The 21843-nt window shown below is 41.2% G+C and overlaps 1 protein-coding gene across 2 annotated transcripts in view; it reads right to left on the bottom strand.

The window, feature by feature from the left end:
- The window catches only part of npas1 (neuronal PAS domain protein 1), a 366892-nt gene extending 345639 nt beyond the window's left edge, over positions 1-21253 (bottom strand). For both annotated transcript variants that reach the window (XM_039768048.1, XM_039768049.1), the window contains exon 1: positions 21113-21253. Coding sequence is in view for 1 of the 2 variants with exons in the window: in XM_039768049.1 (XP_039623983.1) it covers positions 21113-21123 (11 nt within the window). In the remaining variant the exon portion in view is untranslated. The remainder of the gene's footprint in view (positions 1-21112) is intronic.
- Positions 21254-21843: the final 590 nt, after the last annotated feature.

Below are 21843 nucleotides of genomic sequence, written 5' to 3'. Positions count from 1 at the left end.
CTATCTATCTATCTATCTATCTATCTATCTATCTATCTATCTATCTATCTATCTATCTATCTATCTATCTATCTATCAGTAGTGTTGTGCAAGTTCACACCTCTCAAGAACTCGCTCAAAGTTCAGTTCACACAGATTAAAATGTATAAATTCACGTTCATAGTTCACCATTTCAATTTTGAATGAGTTCATGTTCAGTTCGTTTTATATTTTTTAAGGAGTGAGAATAAATGACCCATAAGTTTACTTTTTTCAATTTTGCATGCCTTATATTAGGCTGTTATAGTGCTCTCAAATAAAATACAATAATTAGGAAGACTTTTTTTTATTTAAATACACTTTATTGAGTTATACCCAGCAACAAACACGAATAACCATATATGCCAATATCCACTCGGTCAAAAAAGAAATTAAGTAGACGCAAGTATACATAGAAATTACTGCTCTATTTCTAACCCTGTGACACAAATGGTGACTGTGCAACCAGTGTGTAGATGAACTAAACGATTACGCTGCCGGTCAAAATTTGCATCACATATTTCATGTCCAACGTGAAAAAATATAAAGTGGCCTTGTAAAGTATGTTTTCCTAAAAGAGAAAGCGGAGCTTCACAGCGTGCTCGTGTCAGAGACGGTGCAGCTTAAGCACAAGCAGGCAGACACAGACAGTGCTGATTTGATTTGACGTTATTTTTCCCAATATAAATAAATGTCAAAAAATTTGCATGAAATAAATATTCGTAAAAATCCACTATTTGTGCATATCCAAATACCGTATTCGGATTTGGCTCCACCCCTACATTACACGGTAAAGTAAAACATTTAATCTGGACCTAAATCAGATCCAGAATGTCACCTAAAACTGAACTAAGCTCACCTTCAAGTTCTTCACTTGCAAATATGTAATGTTAAGTTCACCGTTCTTGTTCAATAAAGACGCGCTTTTGAATTAGTTCATGCACAACACTTCATGTAGCAGTAGTGTTGGGACTCTACAAATTGCAGTTATCTTCTATGGTTCTTCTGCCCCCTTCTCCAAACCTAATTGCCAAACTCCACTCTCGCTTTCTGCGCTACTTGTCGGGCCACCGTGCAACAACAATAGTCAGACACATCTAAGCATCCCATATTACCCATCCATCCATTATCCAACCCGCTATATCCTAAGTACAGGCTCACAGGGGTCTGCTGGAGCCAATCCCAGCCAACACAGGGCGCAAGGCAGGAAACAAACCCCAGGCAGAGTGCCAGCCCACCGCAGCATCCCATATTAGTTGTATATGAATTGAATGAAAGAGCTTTCTGTTTACAAAAGCAAATTCATTTTGTGACGATCTGACTGAGAATGCAGCACAACTTCTGATCCACACCTTGGTCCGGTCACGACTGGATTACTGCAACTTACTGTGGTAAAGTGAGGTCCGCTGCTGTTCGGCACCATTTTAAATAGTTAATCGATGCACTAATGGCTTAAGCGAGTAGTGTTAGCGTGGCGAGAGTGGTTCCCATACATGATGCAGGAGCTGATGGTTCTGCACTTTGTGCACGGGTGCAGGATCGTCCGCCCCCCCTAATTGATGCCGGCAGCTGCTGATTGCCACGGTGGGGGAACGAGCTAAAGATAAAAAATAGAAGGTTAAAGTGAGACGTAGAGAAGCAGGAGAGTGAGAAAGAGCCGGTGCCAGGAAAAGAAACTGACAGACGGGTATGGAGCCCCAGGGAGCAGCGTTTGTGGCATTCCCACAGTTAAGTGCGCAGGCGCAGAATCCGCCCGTGCCTGTAATTGATGCTGGGAGCTGCTAATTGCCACACCTCTACCACGTCCCCAATTTTTTGGGAGAAATGCATGGGTTGGGGAAAAATGAAGGAAAATGGAGGTTACCTGCAGGGACGGCAGGAGTGAGAAAGAGCAGGTGTGTGTGAGAGGAAGCAGGCAGCCTGCTGGAGGAAGAGAGCTGCTGGAGGAGTGCATGTGGCCGACACTCGGGGTGGGCAATGTCGGTCCTGGAGAGCCGCAGTGGCTACAGTTTTTCATTCCAAACCAATTGCTTAATTAAAGACACCAATCCTTGCTAATAAAACGTATCATTTTCAGTCTGTCACATTTTTCTATTAAGTGTTTTATTAAATCAAACAGTTCATGATGAACACACACAGAAGTAATTGGAAAAAAGCTAGCTGGAGAACTGCTGGCTGCTTTGTCTTTTACATCTTATTGCTAATAAGGAGCCATTAAAACACTGAATGCAGTCAGGGCCGGATTAAGGTGGGTGCTATTGATGCTGCAGCATTAGGTTCATTTCTGAAATAGGCCCAGATGAAAACAGATGAGAATTTTCCGGAAGCTGAACAGTTTTCCTTTGCTATATTAACCTCAGAATAATTCTTAGAATGAAATTTGGAGTCCGACTTTCGGACGCCTAGACACAGCATTACTTATTATAGAGTTACTATTGTTCTTTGCGCTGTGATGTAACTCTAACCTTGTTAACCGAAGATTTCAAGTTAATGCTATCAATTTTATGCCAAACAGTTTACTTAGTAATTTAGCTGTGTTTTTTACAATATCTTGGCGATTCTTGCCACTTTGTTATTATTCGGTAAGTGCCACGTATTAAATTTTTCACCTTGAAAGTTAGTCGTACAGTAAAAATCGATGGCTATTTAAATGGTTATCTGTAAAGGTAAAACTAAAAGCCGGCCCGGCATGGCTGTGTAGAATTTTTAAAATCCTCGACAAGATTCTGGTCTATTATGAAATTTAAATCGTGGACAAATTTTTACCCTCAAGAGCCTGAACTGAGTCACTTTGACCCAATGTCTCTGCAAATTCATTTTTTCTTACTCTGTTTCGTAAGAGAATTGCGAAATGTTGTGTATTTCATTGTTTGGTTTTCTGCATTAAGTGCACTTTTCAGACAATTGCTATTGAATGTTGATGTTACATAGTTTGATGTTAATCTCGAGTTGTTACGATACCACGTCGTTATTATTATTCATGTTCAATAAAGGCTGGCTGGTTGCGTCGCAAGCATTTAAGGCTCCTTGGTCGGTCTGAGTGCGCAGGTACGGTGAGTGTCGAATTCACCTGCACCAATGCTGAGAAAAAAATAGGCCTTTTTTGCGCTGCAGCATCAGGCCCAATTTCATCTTAATCCGGCCCTGAATGCAACAGTTTAAGACTGAAATAAGCCATTAAGGGATGAGAACTTTAACAAGCGAGACCACTAAAATAAAACATGAAAATACCACTTGAGCAAGAAGCGCTTCATCAGCAGTAATTGACTTCTCATTAAGAAACTGGGCTGGAACAAAAACCTGCAGCCATTGCGGCTCTCCAGGGCCCACATTGCCCACCCCTTCTCTAACTGAGCATTTACAGAGAGCTAGAGCGACCAACAGTTGTGGTCCAGGAAGGCAAAGGGAGCTGGTGACAGAGGTTCGGAAAGGGAGCCTTTCTGAGTCCTTGGACGGGAGGGCACAAGCCTGGAACCGGATTAGGATCCCTATGGTGAACCATGGGAGCGGCCAGGACCCGGACCTGTTAAGCATGTAGCTGGAGGGCTGTGCCTGTCGAAGAGGCGTCACCTCAGTTGTTAGGTCCCGTTGGGGTTAAGCTGAGGAGACAGCAGTTTTTTGAAGGGTTGTGACAAGGCTCATTTTTAATGGATAGATTCCTGCCAGTCATTTTTAACCTTATTTTATACATGAGGCTGCAGAAGAAGAGATGGCAGGAATTATGGGAATGCCAAAAATACCAAAACGCAAGACAAGAGATCATAAGTCGTCAATAATAGGCTGTATGCTCACTCTATTCTGGATTCCGCGTCAGCCAGCTGCTGCACTTCCGGCACCGATATCAAAACGGACTAGCTATGGCATTTTTCACCCGATCGATTCAAGACATGCCCAGACGTATGGTAGACAACGTAAGAACGTACATGGGATGAGTATGTGATGACATTAGGCTTCTTTAAAAACAATGGAATTTCAATAATTAGTCATTAAAGGTTGTTCAGGGACATGTGGTTATGTATTTAAGCTTAATACTGCAAAGGTGCTGAACAAGTGACATCGAACAGGGATGAGCCACCAAAAGAATGAGCTGCCATTACATCATCAATGACAGGAGTGCCTATAAAAACGGCAACAATGCACAGTCACACGCGCTTTATCTACTAGTGTGGCAAAAGGCAAGCAGTCCTTTTAAGTGTAGTGAGCCACCTCAAAAAGCCATGTAAAGAGAAGAGAATGCATCCATCGTGCATTGTGGCACCAACACTACAATACATAATGACACGAGTCGGCTGGACATCTTAACTTATAAAAAAGCAAATATTTCTGTCTGAGCAAACAAACCGCTGCTCCATTGTGAGGGTCTCAGTTTGTTTCCTCACCTGGAGAATCTCCTCTCTGAGAGACGTGTTTTCATCAAGCGCTAGGTCGACAACTGCTGGTTCTGGAGCTGAAGTGTGGTCGTAGTTCTCAAGGATTTTATCCTCCTCCTCCTCGCCCAGTGTGTTATCGTCCCTCAATCACTTTCTTCTCTCCCAAACTCCCGGTTTTGAAAGTGGAACAGAGAAATTGTTTCATTCAAACAGCATAGGAACCGCTCCTTTCTTCAACAGTCACCATCTTGCCGTTCTCGAAAATCCTCTTTTATTAAATGCCAGCTACAAACAAACAGTGATGCTCTTTCTCCGAATAGCGATCATCCATTTAGATTGGGTTTTGGGAAATGTATGAAAAATAAGCACCTTGTTGTACTTACTGGAAGTTCGACATAAAGGTAAACAAAAATTTTCAGCCGTAGAGTTATCTGTATGCTGGAACTTAACGTTTTTTTTGTCGGACATTCTCCCCACCAAACAAAAATCACAACTGCAGTATGGACAATGGAAGTGACTGAGCTGGCCGAGATTTCACCGGAAGTACGTAAGCACCACCCTGTGCATACAGTCAATTCAGAGCCGAAAGATTAATAACCGTAAATATTTGCTTGCTAAAGCAAAGGATGAATTATCTGTAAGCTCAGATGAGAAATGTGATGTGTGTCAGCAGCGACCGGCAATGGTAACGACACAAAACTTTGAGATTTCCAAGACAACACCCCATCACGTCACGGCAATGGGACGTGTGAAATGGTGGCACCCACATGTCGTCAGAAACGGCGCAGAATAATTTCAACAATGTAATAAAACACTAAGGTCTGTGAGTCCAGGCCCTAGAAGCAATCTGATTGGTGGGTTTGTCTTTGGTGTCATGACAAAAAGAGGAAGTACGAATATGAGACTCATGAGGAGGAAAAAATGTGCATGCTGAGAGACAGGAGGTGAGGATATCAAACCAGGACCTCGAAAAAGATGACAGTCTAAGAAGTAGGAACACACTCTAGAGAGGGCATGCCGGTGATGGGACGTGCAGACATCTGTGATTAAAGAGGAAAGGCGTTAAAAGTACATGTAGGGCAAGAGATACCAAATAGTCAGTCAGTCAGTCAGTTTCCAACCCGATATATCCTAACACAGGGTCACGGGGGGTCTCATGGGGCCAATCCCAGCCAACACAGTGTGCAAGGCAGGAACAAATTCAGGGCAGGACACACACACACCAAGCACACACTAGGGACAATTTAGGACCGCCAATGCACCTAACCTGCATGTCTTTGGACTGTGGGAGGAAACCCACACAGACACGGGGAGAACATGCAAACTTCACGCTGGGAGGACATGGAAAGCGAACCTGGGTCTCCTAACTGTGAGGCAGCAGCACTACCACTGTGCCACTGTGCCGCCCGAGATAACAAATATCCATCCATCCATTATCCAACCCGCTATATCCTAACTACAGAGTCATGGGGGTCTGCTGGAGCCAATCCCAGCCAACACAGGGCACAAGGCAGCAAACAAACCCTGGGCAGGGCACCAGCACGCCGCAGGGTGCACTCACACAAACACCAAGCACACACTAGGGACAATTTAGTATCGCCAATGCACCTAACCTGCATGTCTTTGGACTGTGGGAGGAAACCGGAGTACCAGGAGTAAACCCACGCAGACACGGGGAGAACATGCAAACTCGGAAGCGAACCTGGGTCTCCCAACATGTGAGGCAGCAGCTACTACCACTGCACTGCCGTGCTGCCCGATAGCAAATATACGTTAATTATTTTAACGTTAGTGAGAAGTCAAGCAAAAAGACACCTTTTATTGGTTAACTAAAAAGATTACAATATTCAAACTTTCCAGGCAACTTACACCCTTCTTCAGGCAAGATGTCATCTTCCTTAGATGAAATCAATGCATCTTGCCTGAACAAGGGACCTAAGTTGTATTGAAAGTTTGCATATTGTAATCTTTTTAGTTAGCCAATAAAAGGTGTCATTTTGCTTGACTTGACTCATTACATCCATAATGGCTAACACTATACAGCCACCTAGTATTATTTTAAAAGATAATTTGAAATTATTAGTCTTCTACAGGTGCAGTACTGTGGCTAGTTGTAAATAATTGTCATGTCATGGAATTTTCTAACTCACCTAAATCAGGTTGGGGTTGTAGGGGGCAGGTGCCTATCCCAGGTGGCATAACATGCAAGGCAGGAACAAACCCTGGACAGGGCGCCAGCTCATCACAGGGCGAGCACACACAGGCACACGTCGGGCCAATTTAACATCACCGAGCCACCTAACCTGCATGTCTTTAGAAACCCCCAGAGACACGGGGAGAACATGCAAACTCCACATAGGGGAGCACCCAGGATGTAAACCCTGGTCTCCTTAATGCAAGGCAATATTGTAACCCCTCATGTAAGCAACTGTTAAATACAAAAAATGACAAACTCAATTCTCCATCTGTCAAAATCTATCGTAGGTACAAAATAATATTTAACAAAAAGAATAAAAAAATCCCATCACTTAACTGGATGCCTGACAAGCATTTTCATTTTCAGGCACACCGGATGAAGAACATACACTAAAATATTGTGCTTCTACATTTATGCAAGGTGGAAATAACCTTAAAAGTGAAATTGACTGCTGGATTGTCCAGGGGTTGTACCTGGCTGGCTCTAGCTGCCCACTGCCCTGGTGTAGAGGATGGACGCATCAACATATTATATACTGCTCAAAAAAAATGAAAGGCACCATTTTTAATGAGAGTATAGCATCACGTCAAACTTCTGGGCTATTGATCTGGTCAGTTAAGTAGCAGAGGGGCTTGTCCATCAGTTTCAGCTGCTTTGGTGCACTAGAGGGGCAACACTGAGACGACCCCCAAAACAGAAATGAATGGTTTAGCAGGTGGAGGAAGGCCACTGACATTTTTCCCTCCTCATCTGTTTTGTCACTCGTTTTGCATTTGTCTACGGTCAGTGTCACTACTGGTAACATGAGGCCATACCTGGACCATACAGAGGTGGCACAGGTAGTCCAACATCTCCAGGATGACACATCAATACGTGCCTGAACAGGATGAACACTGCCAGAGCCTACAAAATGACCTCCAGCAGGCAGGCCACCGGTGTGAATGTCTCTGACCAAACAATCAGAAACAAACTTCATGAGGGTGGCCTTAGGGTCAGACATCCTCTAGTGGGTACCGTGGAGCTCGATTGGCATTTGCCATAGAATACCAGAATTGACAGGTCCACCACTGGCGCCCTGTTCTTTTTCACAGATGAGAGAAGGTTCACCCTGAGCACATGTAACAGACGTGAGAGGGTCTGGAGAAGCCGTGGAGAACATTCTGCTGCCTGTAACATCCTTCCGCATGACCGGTATGGTGGTGGTTCAGTGATGGTCTGGGGAGGCATATCCATGGAGGGATGCACAGACCTCTACAGGCTAGACAACAGCAACACAGGACTGCCATTAGGTATCGGGATGAAATCCTTGCACCCATTGTCAGACCCTATGCTGGTGCAGTGGCTCCTGGGTTCCTCCTGGTGCACGATAATGCCCGACCTCATGTGGCGAGAGGATGAAGGAATTCATACCATTGACTGGTCCCCACTCTCTGCTCGCCTGACCTCAGTCCAATAGAACATTATGTTTGGGTCCATCTGACACCTCAGACTGTCCAGGAGCTCAGTGATGCCCTGGTCCAAATCTGGGAGGAGATCCGCCAGGACAACATCCGTTGTCTCATTAGGAGTATGACACCGAAACGATGTTATCAGGCATGCATACAAGCACATGGGGGCCATACAAACTACTGAGTACGATTTGGAGTTGCAGCTGGCCAAATGGACTCGCCTGCCTGCCACATCATTTATTTCCTTTGATTTTCGGGGTGTCTTTGAATTCAGCCCTCTGTAGGTTGATCATTTTCATTTCCATCAATAAATGTGCCATCCTTTAGTTCCTAACAAAAAATTCCCCTTCACAAGTTTCCAACTGTGTCCCTGTGTTCTTGACAAACTCATTTTAAAGTCTCCGTCTCAATCCACTGGACTAATTTCCTTCATAATTTTAAACACTTCAATCAGGTCTCTTCTTCATCTCCATTTCCTTAAACTGTAAAAGCTCAGCTCTTTTCATCTTTCCTACTAACTCATCCCCTGTAGACCTGAATCAGCCTCGTCGCTCTTCTCTGGACATTCTCTTGTGCTGTTATGTCCTTTTTGTAGTCTGGAGACCAACACTGCACCCAGTACTCCAGATGAGGCCTCACCAGTGTGTTATAAAGCTTGAGCTTAACCTCCTGGGACTTGTACACGTCAAGGCGCTATATAACCAGACATTCTGTTAGCCTTCTTAATGGCTATATATAAATCCACTTTAATAAAAGGACAAGCTTCTATGTCAAGGTATCTGTGTGTCTCTCCAATTGCTATGTCTCTTTCATTCTAACACATGTCACATCACAAACATTTGTGGTGATAAACTACATTGCAATTTTTCATTCCAACAGATGGAACATCACAAACATTAGCACTTATTTTACGAATTCCACTTCCCATACCAAGTGGCATATAACTGAGACATACTGTATGGATTGCATTTGTCATTTCAACAGATGGTGCAACACAAACATTTATAGTAATGCATTGTATTACTACATACATTACAAACTACATTCAAATAGTTGGTGATTTCAGACCTTCATAGATGGTTAACACAGCTAGTGTATATACACACTATGTAGACTATATATATATATATATATATATATATATATATATATATATATATATATATATATATATATAGATAGATAGATAGATAGATAGATAGATAGATAGATAGATAGATAGATAGATAGATAGATAATACATTCATTAAAAGAATGAAAAGAAAATGTATGACTTGGTATTCACAGTCAATACATGCTGTTGCAGTGAGCCATTTTACAGTTAAATGTACATAATTGTATTTCAATATATACAGTGTGTTAAGCATATTGGTGAGTTTGTGTCTTTTGTTGGTATTGTACTTTTATTAACTGTTCTAATGAGACATATATTTATATTTATCTATTTAAGTGTTTATTTATTTAAAGAACTTCTGTGAAATGCTAAATATTTCAATTGGGACAAACAGATCTTTATCTATCTATCCATTCTTGTTACAAGCATCTTTTGTGAAAAGTAACCTTTTTATTTTTATGAAGAGCCTTTGTTGCCCTTATTTCTAGCTGGGGTGTGGCAGCACACCTCCATCTAGTGGGCATTACTGGAAGTGTTTGGGACTATGTGCTTTTGAAACTTAGTGGAATTTATTTTATTTTAATTTATATTACACATTTATATTGGAATTTTATTTTCATATATGTTAAAAGTGAAAATGTCCAAGTAAGTACTTCTGGTATCTACTGTAATTCCCCAAAGTGGAGTATTGAATTTTGAAGAGAAGATGGGTTTTGTGCTCTTGTCTGTTACATAATCAGTAAAAAAATCAAAACATTTCCTCACATGGCATTTCCAAGCTGGTATTTGTACTGCTATGCCAATCCAAGTGTCCTTCAGCTTTAGCATTTTAGCATTTTTTATGTCTTTAACAGGAATTGATTTATTTTACACAGAATATACAGACATTTTGTGGCCTAAAGGGGAGGGCACTCTTGCAGTCCCCAAACCCAAAAATTGTCAAAGAAACTAAAATAAGGAAAGGAAGGTGTTGTTCCAATTGAATAAACAAGGAAACAGGGCTTTGGAAGTAAAACATGACAAATGAGGCGGTAAAGCAAAAATCTAAGGACCCTTCATACTTCCCCCATCTACATCTTCTCCGTTTCTTCATTCTTGAACCTTTTGTCTTCTCCTTCCTCCTGCCTCATCCACACTCCACCTGATTCAAGGTTGACCAAAGCAGTGGCCACTGGCCACTTTTATAAGTATCTCTGGGTTAGTCATAACAATACAAGACCCCTGGGGTCATCTGCCTAGAGCTCCCTCTGGTGGCCCCAGGTGTCCTTGCCAGACCCGCCTACAGGGGCCTCTTGCTGCCAGCAGTTATAGGGCTGGACAGTGCACCCTCTTTGATTGTGCTCTCCACACTGCTCTTCCAACATATTTACAGTGCATCCGGAAAGTATTAACAGCGCATCACTTTTTCCACATTTTGCACACAACACCCAATAATGACAATGTGAAAAAAAGTTTACTTCAGGTTTTTGCAAATTTATTAAAAATGAAAAAAACCCATGTACATAAGTATTCACATAAGTATTTTGCTCAATACTTTGTCGATGTCCCTTTGGCAGCAATTCCAGCCTCAAGTCTTTTTGAATACGATGCCACAAGCTTGGCACACCTATCCTTGGCCAGTTTCACCCATTCCTCTTTGCAGCACCTCTCAAGATCCATCAGGTTGGATGGGAAGCATCGGTGCACAGCCATTTTAAGATCTCTCCAGAGATGTTCAAGTCTGGGCTCTAGCTGGGCCACTCAAGGACATTCACAGAGTTGTCCTGAAGCCACTCCTTTGATATCTTGGCTGTGTGCTTAGGGTCGTTGTCCTGCTGAAAGATGAACCGTCGCCCCAGTCTGAGGTCAAGAGCACTCTGGAGCAGGTTTTCATTTAGGATGTCTCTGTACATTGCTGCAGTCATCTTTCCCTTTATCCTGACTAGTCTCCCAGTTCCTGCCACTGAAAAACAGCCCCACAGCATAATGCTGCCACCACCATGGTTCACTGTAGGAATAGTATTGGCCTGGTGATGAGCGGTGCCTGGTTTCCTCCAAACGTGATGCCTGGCATTCACACCAAAGAGTTCAATCTTTGTCTCATCAGACCAGAGAATTTTGTTTCTCATGGTCTGAGAGTCCTTCAGGTGCCTTTTGGCAAACTCCAGGTGGGCTGCCATGTGCCTTTTAGTAAGGAGTGGCTTCCGTCTGGCCACTCTACCATACAGGCCTGATTGGTGGATTGCTGCAGAGATGGTTGTCCTTCTGGAAGGTTCTCCTCTCTCCACAGAGGACCTCTGGAGCCCTGACAGAGTGACCATCGGGTTCTTGGTCACCTCCCTGACTAAGGCCCTTCTTCCCCAATCGCTCAGTTTAGATGGCCGGCCAGCTCTAGGAAGAGTCCTGGTGGTTTCGAACTTCTTCCACTTACGGATGATGGAGGCCACTGTGCTCATTGGGACCTTCAAAGCAGCAGAAATGTTTCTGTAACCTTCCCCAGATTTGTGCCTCAAGACAATCCTTTCTCGGAGGTCTACAGACAATTCCTTTGACTTCATGCTTGGTTTGTGCTCTGACATGAACTGTCAACTGTGGGACCTTCTATAGACAGGTGTGTGCCTTTCAAATCATGTCCAATCAACTGAATTTACCACAGGTGGACTCCAATTAAGCTGCAAAAACATCTCAAGGAATGATCAGGGGAAACAGGATGCACCTGAGCTCAATTTGGAGCTTCATGGCAAAGGCTGTGAATACTTATGTACATGTGACTTCTCAATTTTTTTATTTTTAATAAATTTGCAAAAACCTCAAGTAAACTTTTTTCACGTTGTCATTATGGGGTGTTGTGTGTAGAATTCTGAGGAAAAAAAATGAATTTAATCCATTTTGGAATAAGGCTGTAACAAAACAAAATGTGGAAAGAGTGATGCGCTGTGAATACTTTCTGGATGCACTGTACATCCCGGATGCTTTTGCCTGCATCTCTTTCTGGTATCCGTGCATATGTCTATGTGCGTGTATAAACTTGCTTCTAGAGAAATTAATCAATGAGAAAAATCAGGAACCTGTTGGGATTTTACAAATTTGTAACCATCTATTCACGGTTAGTCACTACAGCGTGAGTCAAAATGATGTTAACACTAATGGTACTGCTATGTACTGTATATCTCTCTATTATAATAAAAAAAAAATCTTGGGATGAGATGAAACTTTTTGAAGAGACTTTTTGGAAATACGTCCTGTGAGATGAAGACTTTTACATTGAGATTCTTTCAAGTCACGCCCTACTTACAACTATTTTCAAACAAGACCACGGTCATCAGGTGCATTCCGGCACTTAACCTGGACAGACACTAATCCATTAAAGAGCTTACTTATGAACACACACACAAACTTACAAAGATCCAGATTAGAATCACCCATTCATCTAAATATGTCAGTGAGAAACGATGAAGACAAATGCATTAATGCAAAAATTGTTGAACGGTTACACAGCAAATTGGTCAAATGCGTTTCAATAGACTCTACTGAAACAGTTGGTGGTGATCGTGCGGAAGATGAAAACATCGACAATATGCCGAAGAATATCTACAGCCGTTAACACCATCAGGTCTTCCACTGGCCGAATTACTGTTGACAGAAGGATGTATCTAGGGAATCCATTCCCGGAAATTCAGGAATCCTGCATGTCATTCCCGGGAATCCCGGGTGCCCAGGGATGACACAGTGCACGGGCATCTCACATGTGAACGGTTTTAGAATGACTGACACTTATTTTTTAAAAAAACTACTGCAATATGTTGACATCCAATAAAAGACTAACCTTAGCTATAAGCAGTTCATGCTGTCATATAAGTACATGTATCTAGTTAGTTGCTGTAATAAAAGTGTAGAAATCACAACGTGTCCTGCGTGTGGTCGTCCAGGCGAGAGCGCACATTCGTGCAGAGTAAGACAGCCACTGAGTAAGCATGCTCTGTCTCCACTGAAGTAGACAGCAAAGTCATCAGATACTGATACACTTGTTCTAAACAACGCCCGCGCTTGCCGTTGCTCTGAAACACCGCCATTTCAGCTTTTACTGATGCATCCAGTTTCTTGTCATCATTCTGTGATGGCAAGTTTTTTGGCACAGATAATGCGGATGGAACAGACTGGCGCATTTCAATTTCAAGTTGCTGTTCAAAGCTGTTGTCTGACAGACGTCAATGAAGTCTGCCCCATCCCGGCATTCGTGAGCTGCAGAGTGCAGACTCCTCCCCGTCCACTGCGCTCAGTCTTAGTTGGAGCCAGGAGACTGACTGCTGCTGGTCTGTTGTTGACTGAATTAATGAGCAACACACTACACCGTGGGCCAAAAAAACGTGCCACTTAATTATTTCCAACTATAACTCTGCTATTTCTTGATCGATTTTTACACTTTTGCATGCTATATATGCGAGCTTGGCCGTTCCCGGTTTCCCAGGAATTACAGCAGTTTCCCTAATGGATTCCCAAGATGTATCATAATGTTATTGTGTAATTTATGTCTGATTGATGGTCTATGCAATAGGACAAGATTAGTTGTATTCAAAATTGGACAAACAATTCTGACATGTAAAATTTTAACAGGCGACAAAAAAGGTATTGTAGTCCATCTTCAGGGGTAACACCAGACACCAAAGGAGATCTTGATATGCCATTCATATTAAAAGATTTACAGTTTCCCGTTAGAACAGCTTTTGCTATGACAATTAACAAATCACAGGGACAAACATTCAAAAAATGTGGTTTATTTATTAGAGAGAAAGAAACAAAATTCACTCACAGACAGTTAAACGTTGTGTTGTCACGATGTAAGTCCAAACACAGAATCAAAATTCAATGCGATCTTGAAGAAAAGTTAATTCCAAATATTATGTTAACTGAAGTTTTAAAGTAAAGTCTTTAAATTGCATACCTGGTTAACCAAACCCGGGGATGGTGAGCAATGTGAACAGGGGGGCTGAACCCCTTAGTATTTATATACAATTTTTGTTGACAATTTATGTGGCACACAGTGGCGTAGCTAGAGGTGGGCAGAGGGGGCGCACATTTTTGGGGGTGGCATTATTGGCCAAAAGGCTCAGTACAATTCGTGTGTAAGCAGCAGGGTACAGAAAAATACCACTCATGAATGAAAACAGTAAAGTTCTCGGATTTTTATCCACAAATGCATCAAAAATAATTTGCAGCCTGTCCTTCTGTGATGGCAGCAGACACAGAAGCTGAAATTTATGAGGCAATAACAAAAATAAACATGAACGTTACACCGATATAATTTCTAGGAAGATAAACAACTAAATTACAATTTATAATTTCATTTCGTTATCAATCCGACTGTGTTCTTGCTCTGCGCAGAAAACATCCCCACCTATCACTTGTGCACTACACTGGTTCTGGTTTTCGCAGCGTAATTATATTAAACTAATAATTAGAACACGGCTTGTCAGTGTGTCTATACGATATTCTTGGCTAGTTGATGCTTATAAATAATTATATGTGAAAAATGATTGCTGTTTCTCCATATATGAATAAATCTATGCAAAATATATCTTAATTTTTCTCTCTACATCATTTTAATTTTCAATTTAAATAGGTAAACATATTCAGATATGTTGGAGGGTGGCAGATTGAAGCACCGCCCCGCCCTGAGTGGCATGAACTCGAGCTACGCCACTGGTGCCACATATGGTACATGTATTGAACATGATGGCAAACTGGTTGAGTCATTCCTGTAAATCATCTTGCACATATGAAGTACGTTTTGTGAATAAATTGTTTCCACCATTCAAATGTTAACATAATTCGGACTCGCACTGTATATGATGCTTGGTACAAATCCAAATAAGTAGAAGATTCTTTCTGGAATCCTCATGTAGATTTGTATTTTGGGAACCATAAATGATTACCTTATGGCATCACTCTGAAGGACCACTCTGGCATCTAAAAAAGTACTAGGGACTACAAATGATCCGAGTTCCTGCGGTGGAAATGTTACAAAAATCCCTGTGTTTTTTTTAATAAAATTTGTATTATAAAACATATTTGAAATAATGGTGAATTATAAATGCTAATGCTGAATACACCCGACAGAGTGGAACTACTGGTAAAAGAGAAATTGACTTTTTTGTTAGAACATTAAAACAATCGAGCAGGCCATTCAACTCAACAAGCGTGCCAGTCCGAGACATTTAATTCTTCTAAAATAATATCAAGTCGAGTTCTGAAGGTCACTAAAGTCCTCTTGTCCACCACACTAATTGTTCGCTTGCTCCATATGTCTGTGGTCTCTATTTAAAGAAATTTACCCTTCACAAGTTTCCAACTGTGTCCCTATTTTCTCAATGAACTCGTTTTAATGTCACAGTCTTGATCTACTTGACTCATTCCCTTCCTAATTTTAAACACTTCAGTCAGGTCTCCTCTTAATCTCCTTCTCCTTAAACTCTAAAGGTTCAGCTCTTTTAATCTTTCCTCATAACTCATCCCCTGTAGCCCTGAATCAGACTCGTCGCTCTTCTCTGGACCTTTTCTAGTGCTGTTCTGTCCTTTTTGTAGCCTGGAGACCAAAACTACACCCAGTACTCCAGATGAGGCCTCACCAGTGTGTTATAAAGCTTGAGCAGAACCTCCTGTGACTTGTACTTCACATATCAAGGCGCTATATAACCTGACATTCTGTTAGCCTTCTTAATGGCTTCTGCACACTATTGGGAAGTTGATAGCTTAGAGTCCACTACGAGTCCTAAGTCCTTCTCATAACGTGTACTCTTGATTTTCAGACCTCTCTTTGTGTATTCAAACCTCACTTGTATTCCACACATCAAGGCGCTATATAACCTGACATTCTGTTAGCCTTCTTCATGGCTGTATAAAAATCCACTTTAATAAAAGGACAAGCGTCTATTTCTAAGTATCTCTTCAATTGCTATGTCTCTTTCATTTCAACACATGCTGTATCACAAAAATTTGTGGTCATAAACTACATTGCATTTTGCATTCCAACAAATGGAACATCACAAACATTAACACTTATTTTATGAATTCCATTTCCCATACAAAGTGGCATATAACTGAGACACACTGTCTGCATTGCATTTGTCATTCCAACAGATGGTGCAACACAAACATTTATGGCAATGCATTGTATTTTTACATACATTACAAACTACATTCTAATAGATGGTGATTTCAACCCCTCATAGACGGTTAACACAGCTAGTGTATATATACACTATGTAGATATATATATAGAAATAGATATAGAATGGTAGGTATGTATATAGAGATAATACATTTACATAATGCATTTATAAAAGGAAAGATAGGAAAGAAAAGAAAACTTATGACTTGGCATTCACAGTCAATACATGCTGTTACAGTGAGCCATTTTACAGTAAGATTTTGTACATAATTGTATTTAAATATATACAGCGTGTTATGCATATTTGTGAGTGTGTGTCTTTTGTTGGTATTGTACTTTTATTAACTGTTCTAATGAGACATGCAAGTGAGAATTTCATTGTAGAGGGACACATCACATTAAACTTGAATTTATTTCTGGAATCTTTTTGACACAAGAAGAATTTAAACTAAATAAAAATATCTTTTCTAAAGTGGATGAGAGCAACTGAGAAATTCGTCCAAATATACTTGATATTATAGATATAGAATAATTCAAAGCACCATTCTTTTTGTTTACATCAATTAGACTTCAGTGAATAGGGCAATTATCTGTATTGAATTAAAGGTACGGATGAAAGAAAATGTGCAGCCAAACTACAGTGGATTTTATTTCTATCAGAAAATGTTTGCTGCTAACAGTAGCATTAAAAAGCTACTGTTTTGCTTATTGATTAACGAAGATTATAATAAAATTTGAAATTCAAGATTTTGTCCAATTAAAGACCTTTAAGAAGCCAGGAGTGTAATTTGGTATTTGTATTTGTTTACTAGATAGATAGATAGATAGATAGATAGATAGATAGATAGATAGATAGATGTGAAAGGCACTATATAATAGATAGATAGATAGATAGATAGATAGATAGATAGATAGATAGATAGATAGATAGATAGATAGATAGATAGATAGATAGATAGATAGATAGATAGACTTTAGAGAACCTCTTGAAATACAAAGCTAATATACCAAACACCAAAATCCCCCTCGCTGTAGTATTTAGTTTATGTTATATGTATAATTTGGTACATTTTGCATTTTAGGATTCTGTTGCTAAGATTTAGTTCATGTTTTAAAGTAAATGAAATTCACCGTGCTGATTTAAGAGATTTTGCCTTAGTGAGAACAGGCGAGGTATTCTTTAAATACAGAGAGTCTGACTTTCTATCTCTTTGTGTGTATAAGTAATGTAGGAGAGGAGCTGATCAGATACTTTAGGACGACGATCACACTGACATCAATGTTGGAGGGGATGCTATTGCACTGTAAAAAATGTCGGTAAATTTAATGGTAAAAATAATGTGAATGCTGAAAGTAAAATACCTTTTCTGAAAAAAGGAGAGTTACCTTATGTTCTATTGAAAATTACCTGTATATCTTAAACAATACTTTTCATTATTTTTTACAGCCAAGTTCTGTAAAATCTATATTTTTCTGCCTTCAAGATATGCTACATACCTTTTACTGATACATTATAGTTATAAATAATATAGGAAAGGAAAATGTATATGTACTGTGTGTGTGTTTAATATATATATATATATATGTATACTGTATATATTTACATAAATGTATTTATTTATTTATTTATTTAGATTATTTAGATTAGTTAAACTTTATTAGTCCCATGGGAAAATTCAAATACATACAGCAGCAGAATACAGACTTCCAAGACATATAATATAGCAAATCTATCAATCAATTGATAAATAAATAAACAGATACATTGGTGGAAGCATTGACTTGCCTGATGGCAGTGGGCAGAAAACACCGCCAAAGCTGCTTCTTAGCACACCGTGGTGTAGTGAGCCCATGCCAAAAACACCCATATATTAATTCTGGGTTGTATGGCATCTCACAGATTCATTGTTTGACAAAAAACTGTTTCATTCTAAGAGCTGTTCTCTGGTATGAAGTTTTTATTTATTTATTTATTTTTATTTTTTTTGTCGTCATTGTAAAGTTTCCAGCATGTGGTCAAAATAGAAATCCTTAATGTATAGTAGGCTACCTAGTAGGATATAACAGATCAAGAAAACCAGAACTTAATCTGTGTCATTGTATGTGACAAAACCGCTTTTAAAATCAGGAGCCCACTAATATTTGAAAAATATGTCATCTTTTCTATTTACGGAAACCGTTTCAGATCTAGTCAGCACAGTGGCACAGTGGTAGCGCTGCTGCCTCGCCGTTAGGAGACCTGGGTTTGCTTCCCGGGTCCTCCCTGCATGGAGTTTGCATGTTCTCCCCGTGTCTGTGTGGGTTTCCTCCCACAGTCCAAAGACATGCAGGTGAGGTGCACTGGCGATTCTAAATTGTCCCTAGTGTGTGCTTGGTGTGTGGGTGTGTGTGCGCCCTGCGGTGTGCTGGTGCCCTGCCTGGGGTTTGTTTTCTGCCTTGTGCCCTGTGTTGGCTGGGATTGGCTCCAGCAGACCCTAGTGACCCTGTGTTTGGATTCAGCGGGTTGGAAAATGGATGGATGGATGGCTCCAGCAGACCCCCATGACCCTGTAGTTAGGGTATAGCAGGTTGGATGATAACGGACTGACTGTTTCAGATCTAAATAAATAAATGTACCTCCATATGGATAGTTCATGTAGGAACCAAAAATGATTCCCTAATGTCATTGCTCTGAAACACCACTTTGACACTTTGTGTATCCACTCAACACCTGGACAGTCCATTTACCATTTTTTACATTGACATGCAATTACATGTATTTTATGTATTATATCATATATGTTATATTGAACAGAGACACATATTTGTTTTTATGTTCTCGCTTGTCGATTAGTTGACTGTTCACACAAATATTGTCACCTTTCCAAATGAGAGGTGGCAGCCTGGCGGGGCTTCTCTGCTGCTGTAGTGAGTTGACGGGACACGCGCGGTCACCTTTGGTTTTGAGTGGAGGCACGAAGACTCTTTCGATAGTCAAGCTCTTAATTCGCTCCAGATTTATTATTGGATGAGAAACAGCTCCATCAAGTATCTTCCCCGAAGAATGTGACGCCTTTTTGAAGTAACTGTCTTTCATAAGGTCCAATAAGTGATAGCAAAAACGTTCTGTCCCCTTTTGAAATGAAAGGCATTCATTTTATAGGCATTGCAATGAAAGGCATGCAACAGTGACCAAGACAAAATACTCCGTGTCGGGTTTAACGCAGTCCGAATTAAAGGTTTTTATCATTTAAAAGCAAGAGTATACTGTTTGAGATAGATAGATAGATAGATAGATAGATAGATAGATAGATAGATAGATAGATAGATAGATAGATAGATAGATAGATAGATAGATAGATAGATATGAAAGGAGCTATATAATAGATAGACGGAATGACAACATTACAGTGAAGAACGCACACACAGGCTCCTATAAAAAGCCCAAATCATTCGCGCCCCGTCCTCCTAACCAAACGAGCCCGTTCACGATGCCGCCCTTCCTCCAGCCCATCTGCGTTGGTCCTTAAAGTTGCCGTCTTTATTCACGCAGCTTATATTCTCGATCGCTAACCCCGTCTGCTTTTTCAAAAAAAAAAAAAAAAAACGCGTGAAGACTTTGATTCCTGCAACCGCTGCTTTCTTGAAGGCTGTCAAAAAAGGCGGAACTGCTGAGAGTTTCTGAAAACTTTGAAATGTTCAGCACTTGATGGGGATTTTCTGTTTGACAAGCTCCAATAGAAGAAGGTTGCAAAGGCGGAGAGAGATAAAGCAACAGGCAGCTCCAGCAGACATGTCTCTTTCCATCGCCGGTGATGGAATCTGAAAAGTGGAAACGCGTGCGTGTCTACCGTAATGTATTCGTTTATTTCGCGGTGATTGTCCCTCATCCTTTTACTTTGGGTAAATGTAATTGTAAAACTCCTGTCAGGTATTCATCTAAATGGTCCTGTGTACGCCCGACGACTTTCAAATCATCTTTTGAGAGCTCTGGGACGCAAATCAAGTGATACAACAAAAGCGCGTCTGTTTTTTTTGGAGACAATTGTCAAAAATGATGCTTCAGTCCCCCGCAGGCTGGTCAATTGGCTGAATATTATTAAACAGTTCTTTCTTTTTTCTATTAGTAGAATGTCTCCGTATATATTCTAAAGTGCAACTGTAACCTAAATTAAACAAAGCGTTTTATTTAATGATAACTAATATTTTGAGCGCATTAATCACGAATTTTCACATGTCCATCGAGTGTTTCTGGGGACGACTGCACTCATTCGTCTGCCCCTCTCTTGTTCACTTTAGACGAAAGGAAAAAAAGTTTTGATCACTCATTTGTTTGTATCTGCAATCTCGGCGAGCCGTGCTTGTTTTATTTTATTTGAAATTTTACATGGGGAAACTTTTTTTTCTATTTTTGTTTATTTCGTAATTTCTCACAGAACAATACCGGTGCTTTCAGAAAGCCATTAAACGTGAAAACTTGAAACCCCGACACGACTAATGGAGACAACACTGTTGCGCATCGATTGTCTCAAACGTTGCCGCCGCCGATGCCGAATTGTTTGCCGCCTTCTTTATTTTTATGATTTATTTATTTTAGTCAATAAGTCAATAAGTCTCATTCAAGTTAAACGCTGAACGGCCGCTGTTTGACAGAATCCTCTTCGTCTCGACCCACATCTGTTGAAGCAGAGACGTTGCATCCTCCTTTTGAAGACCATCAAGGTAACATCGTAGCGTTTTTTTTTCCGTTTATAAAATGGCAACAACAGTAACCAAATCGCAGAGGGATGCAAAAGCGCCCACGAGACAGCCCCCGAAAATAAAGCAGGTGCCACTTACCTGTCGGGCATCTCGAGGAGTCCCTTTCGAAATGAAGCGCCGCGGAGCCAGCCAGCCAGCAGCTGCAGCCTTCCCCGGGAGCAGAGCACTTAGAGGATCACAAAAGTGTGCTGATCCAGTCTGCCTGAATTAGCACACACAATCAATTACACCCAACCCCCCATCACTACCGCCCCCTTCCCCATTCCAAGCACCCCCCATACACACACCCCCCATGCAGTCCGCCGGCCCGGCCAGTTAAAGGACACAACTCGTCTGCGCGCGCGCGCGCTTCACACACTCTCTCTCTCTCTCTCTCTCTCTCTCTCTCTCTCTCGCGAGCACACGCGCGCACTCTCTCTCTCTAACTCATCTCTATGGCTCATGCGCGCGCGTGGGGGGGTTGTGTGGGTCCCGATTGCGCTTAATTTAAGACAAGCAGCAACTCGTTCGGACAGGGTCGGCTGATTGTTGTCCCTTAAATGGTTTACTTGCTACTGGTCATCTAAACCCTCCTCAAGCACCCCCTATATAACCCCCCATTACCCCTCCTCTTCCTCTCCCTCTCGCTCTGATTACTAGCCACTAGTATAAAAGACATGCTTGTGGAGTCTGCTACTCTCACCCAAACCCCCTCCTCCGCCCCCCACCGCCACCACTTCTCTTTCAGTGTCAAAGCCTGCTTTTCAAATGCTGATTAGCAGACAGTGTGCGTGTGTGTGTGTGTGTGGATGTGTATGTCGAGACTTTGG

This window comes from Polypterus senegalus, chromosome 11, assembly GCF_016835505.1.
Source record: "Polypterus senegalus isolate Bchr_013 chromosome 11, ASM1683550v1, whole genome shotgun sequence".
NCBI classification, from domain to species: domain Eukaryota; kingdom Metazoa; phylum Chordata; class Cladistia; order Polypteriformes; family Polypteridae; genus Polypterus; species Polypterus senegalus.
Note: the sequence above shows the minus strand (reverse complement) of the source record. Positions and strands in the feature narration are given on the sequence as shown.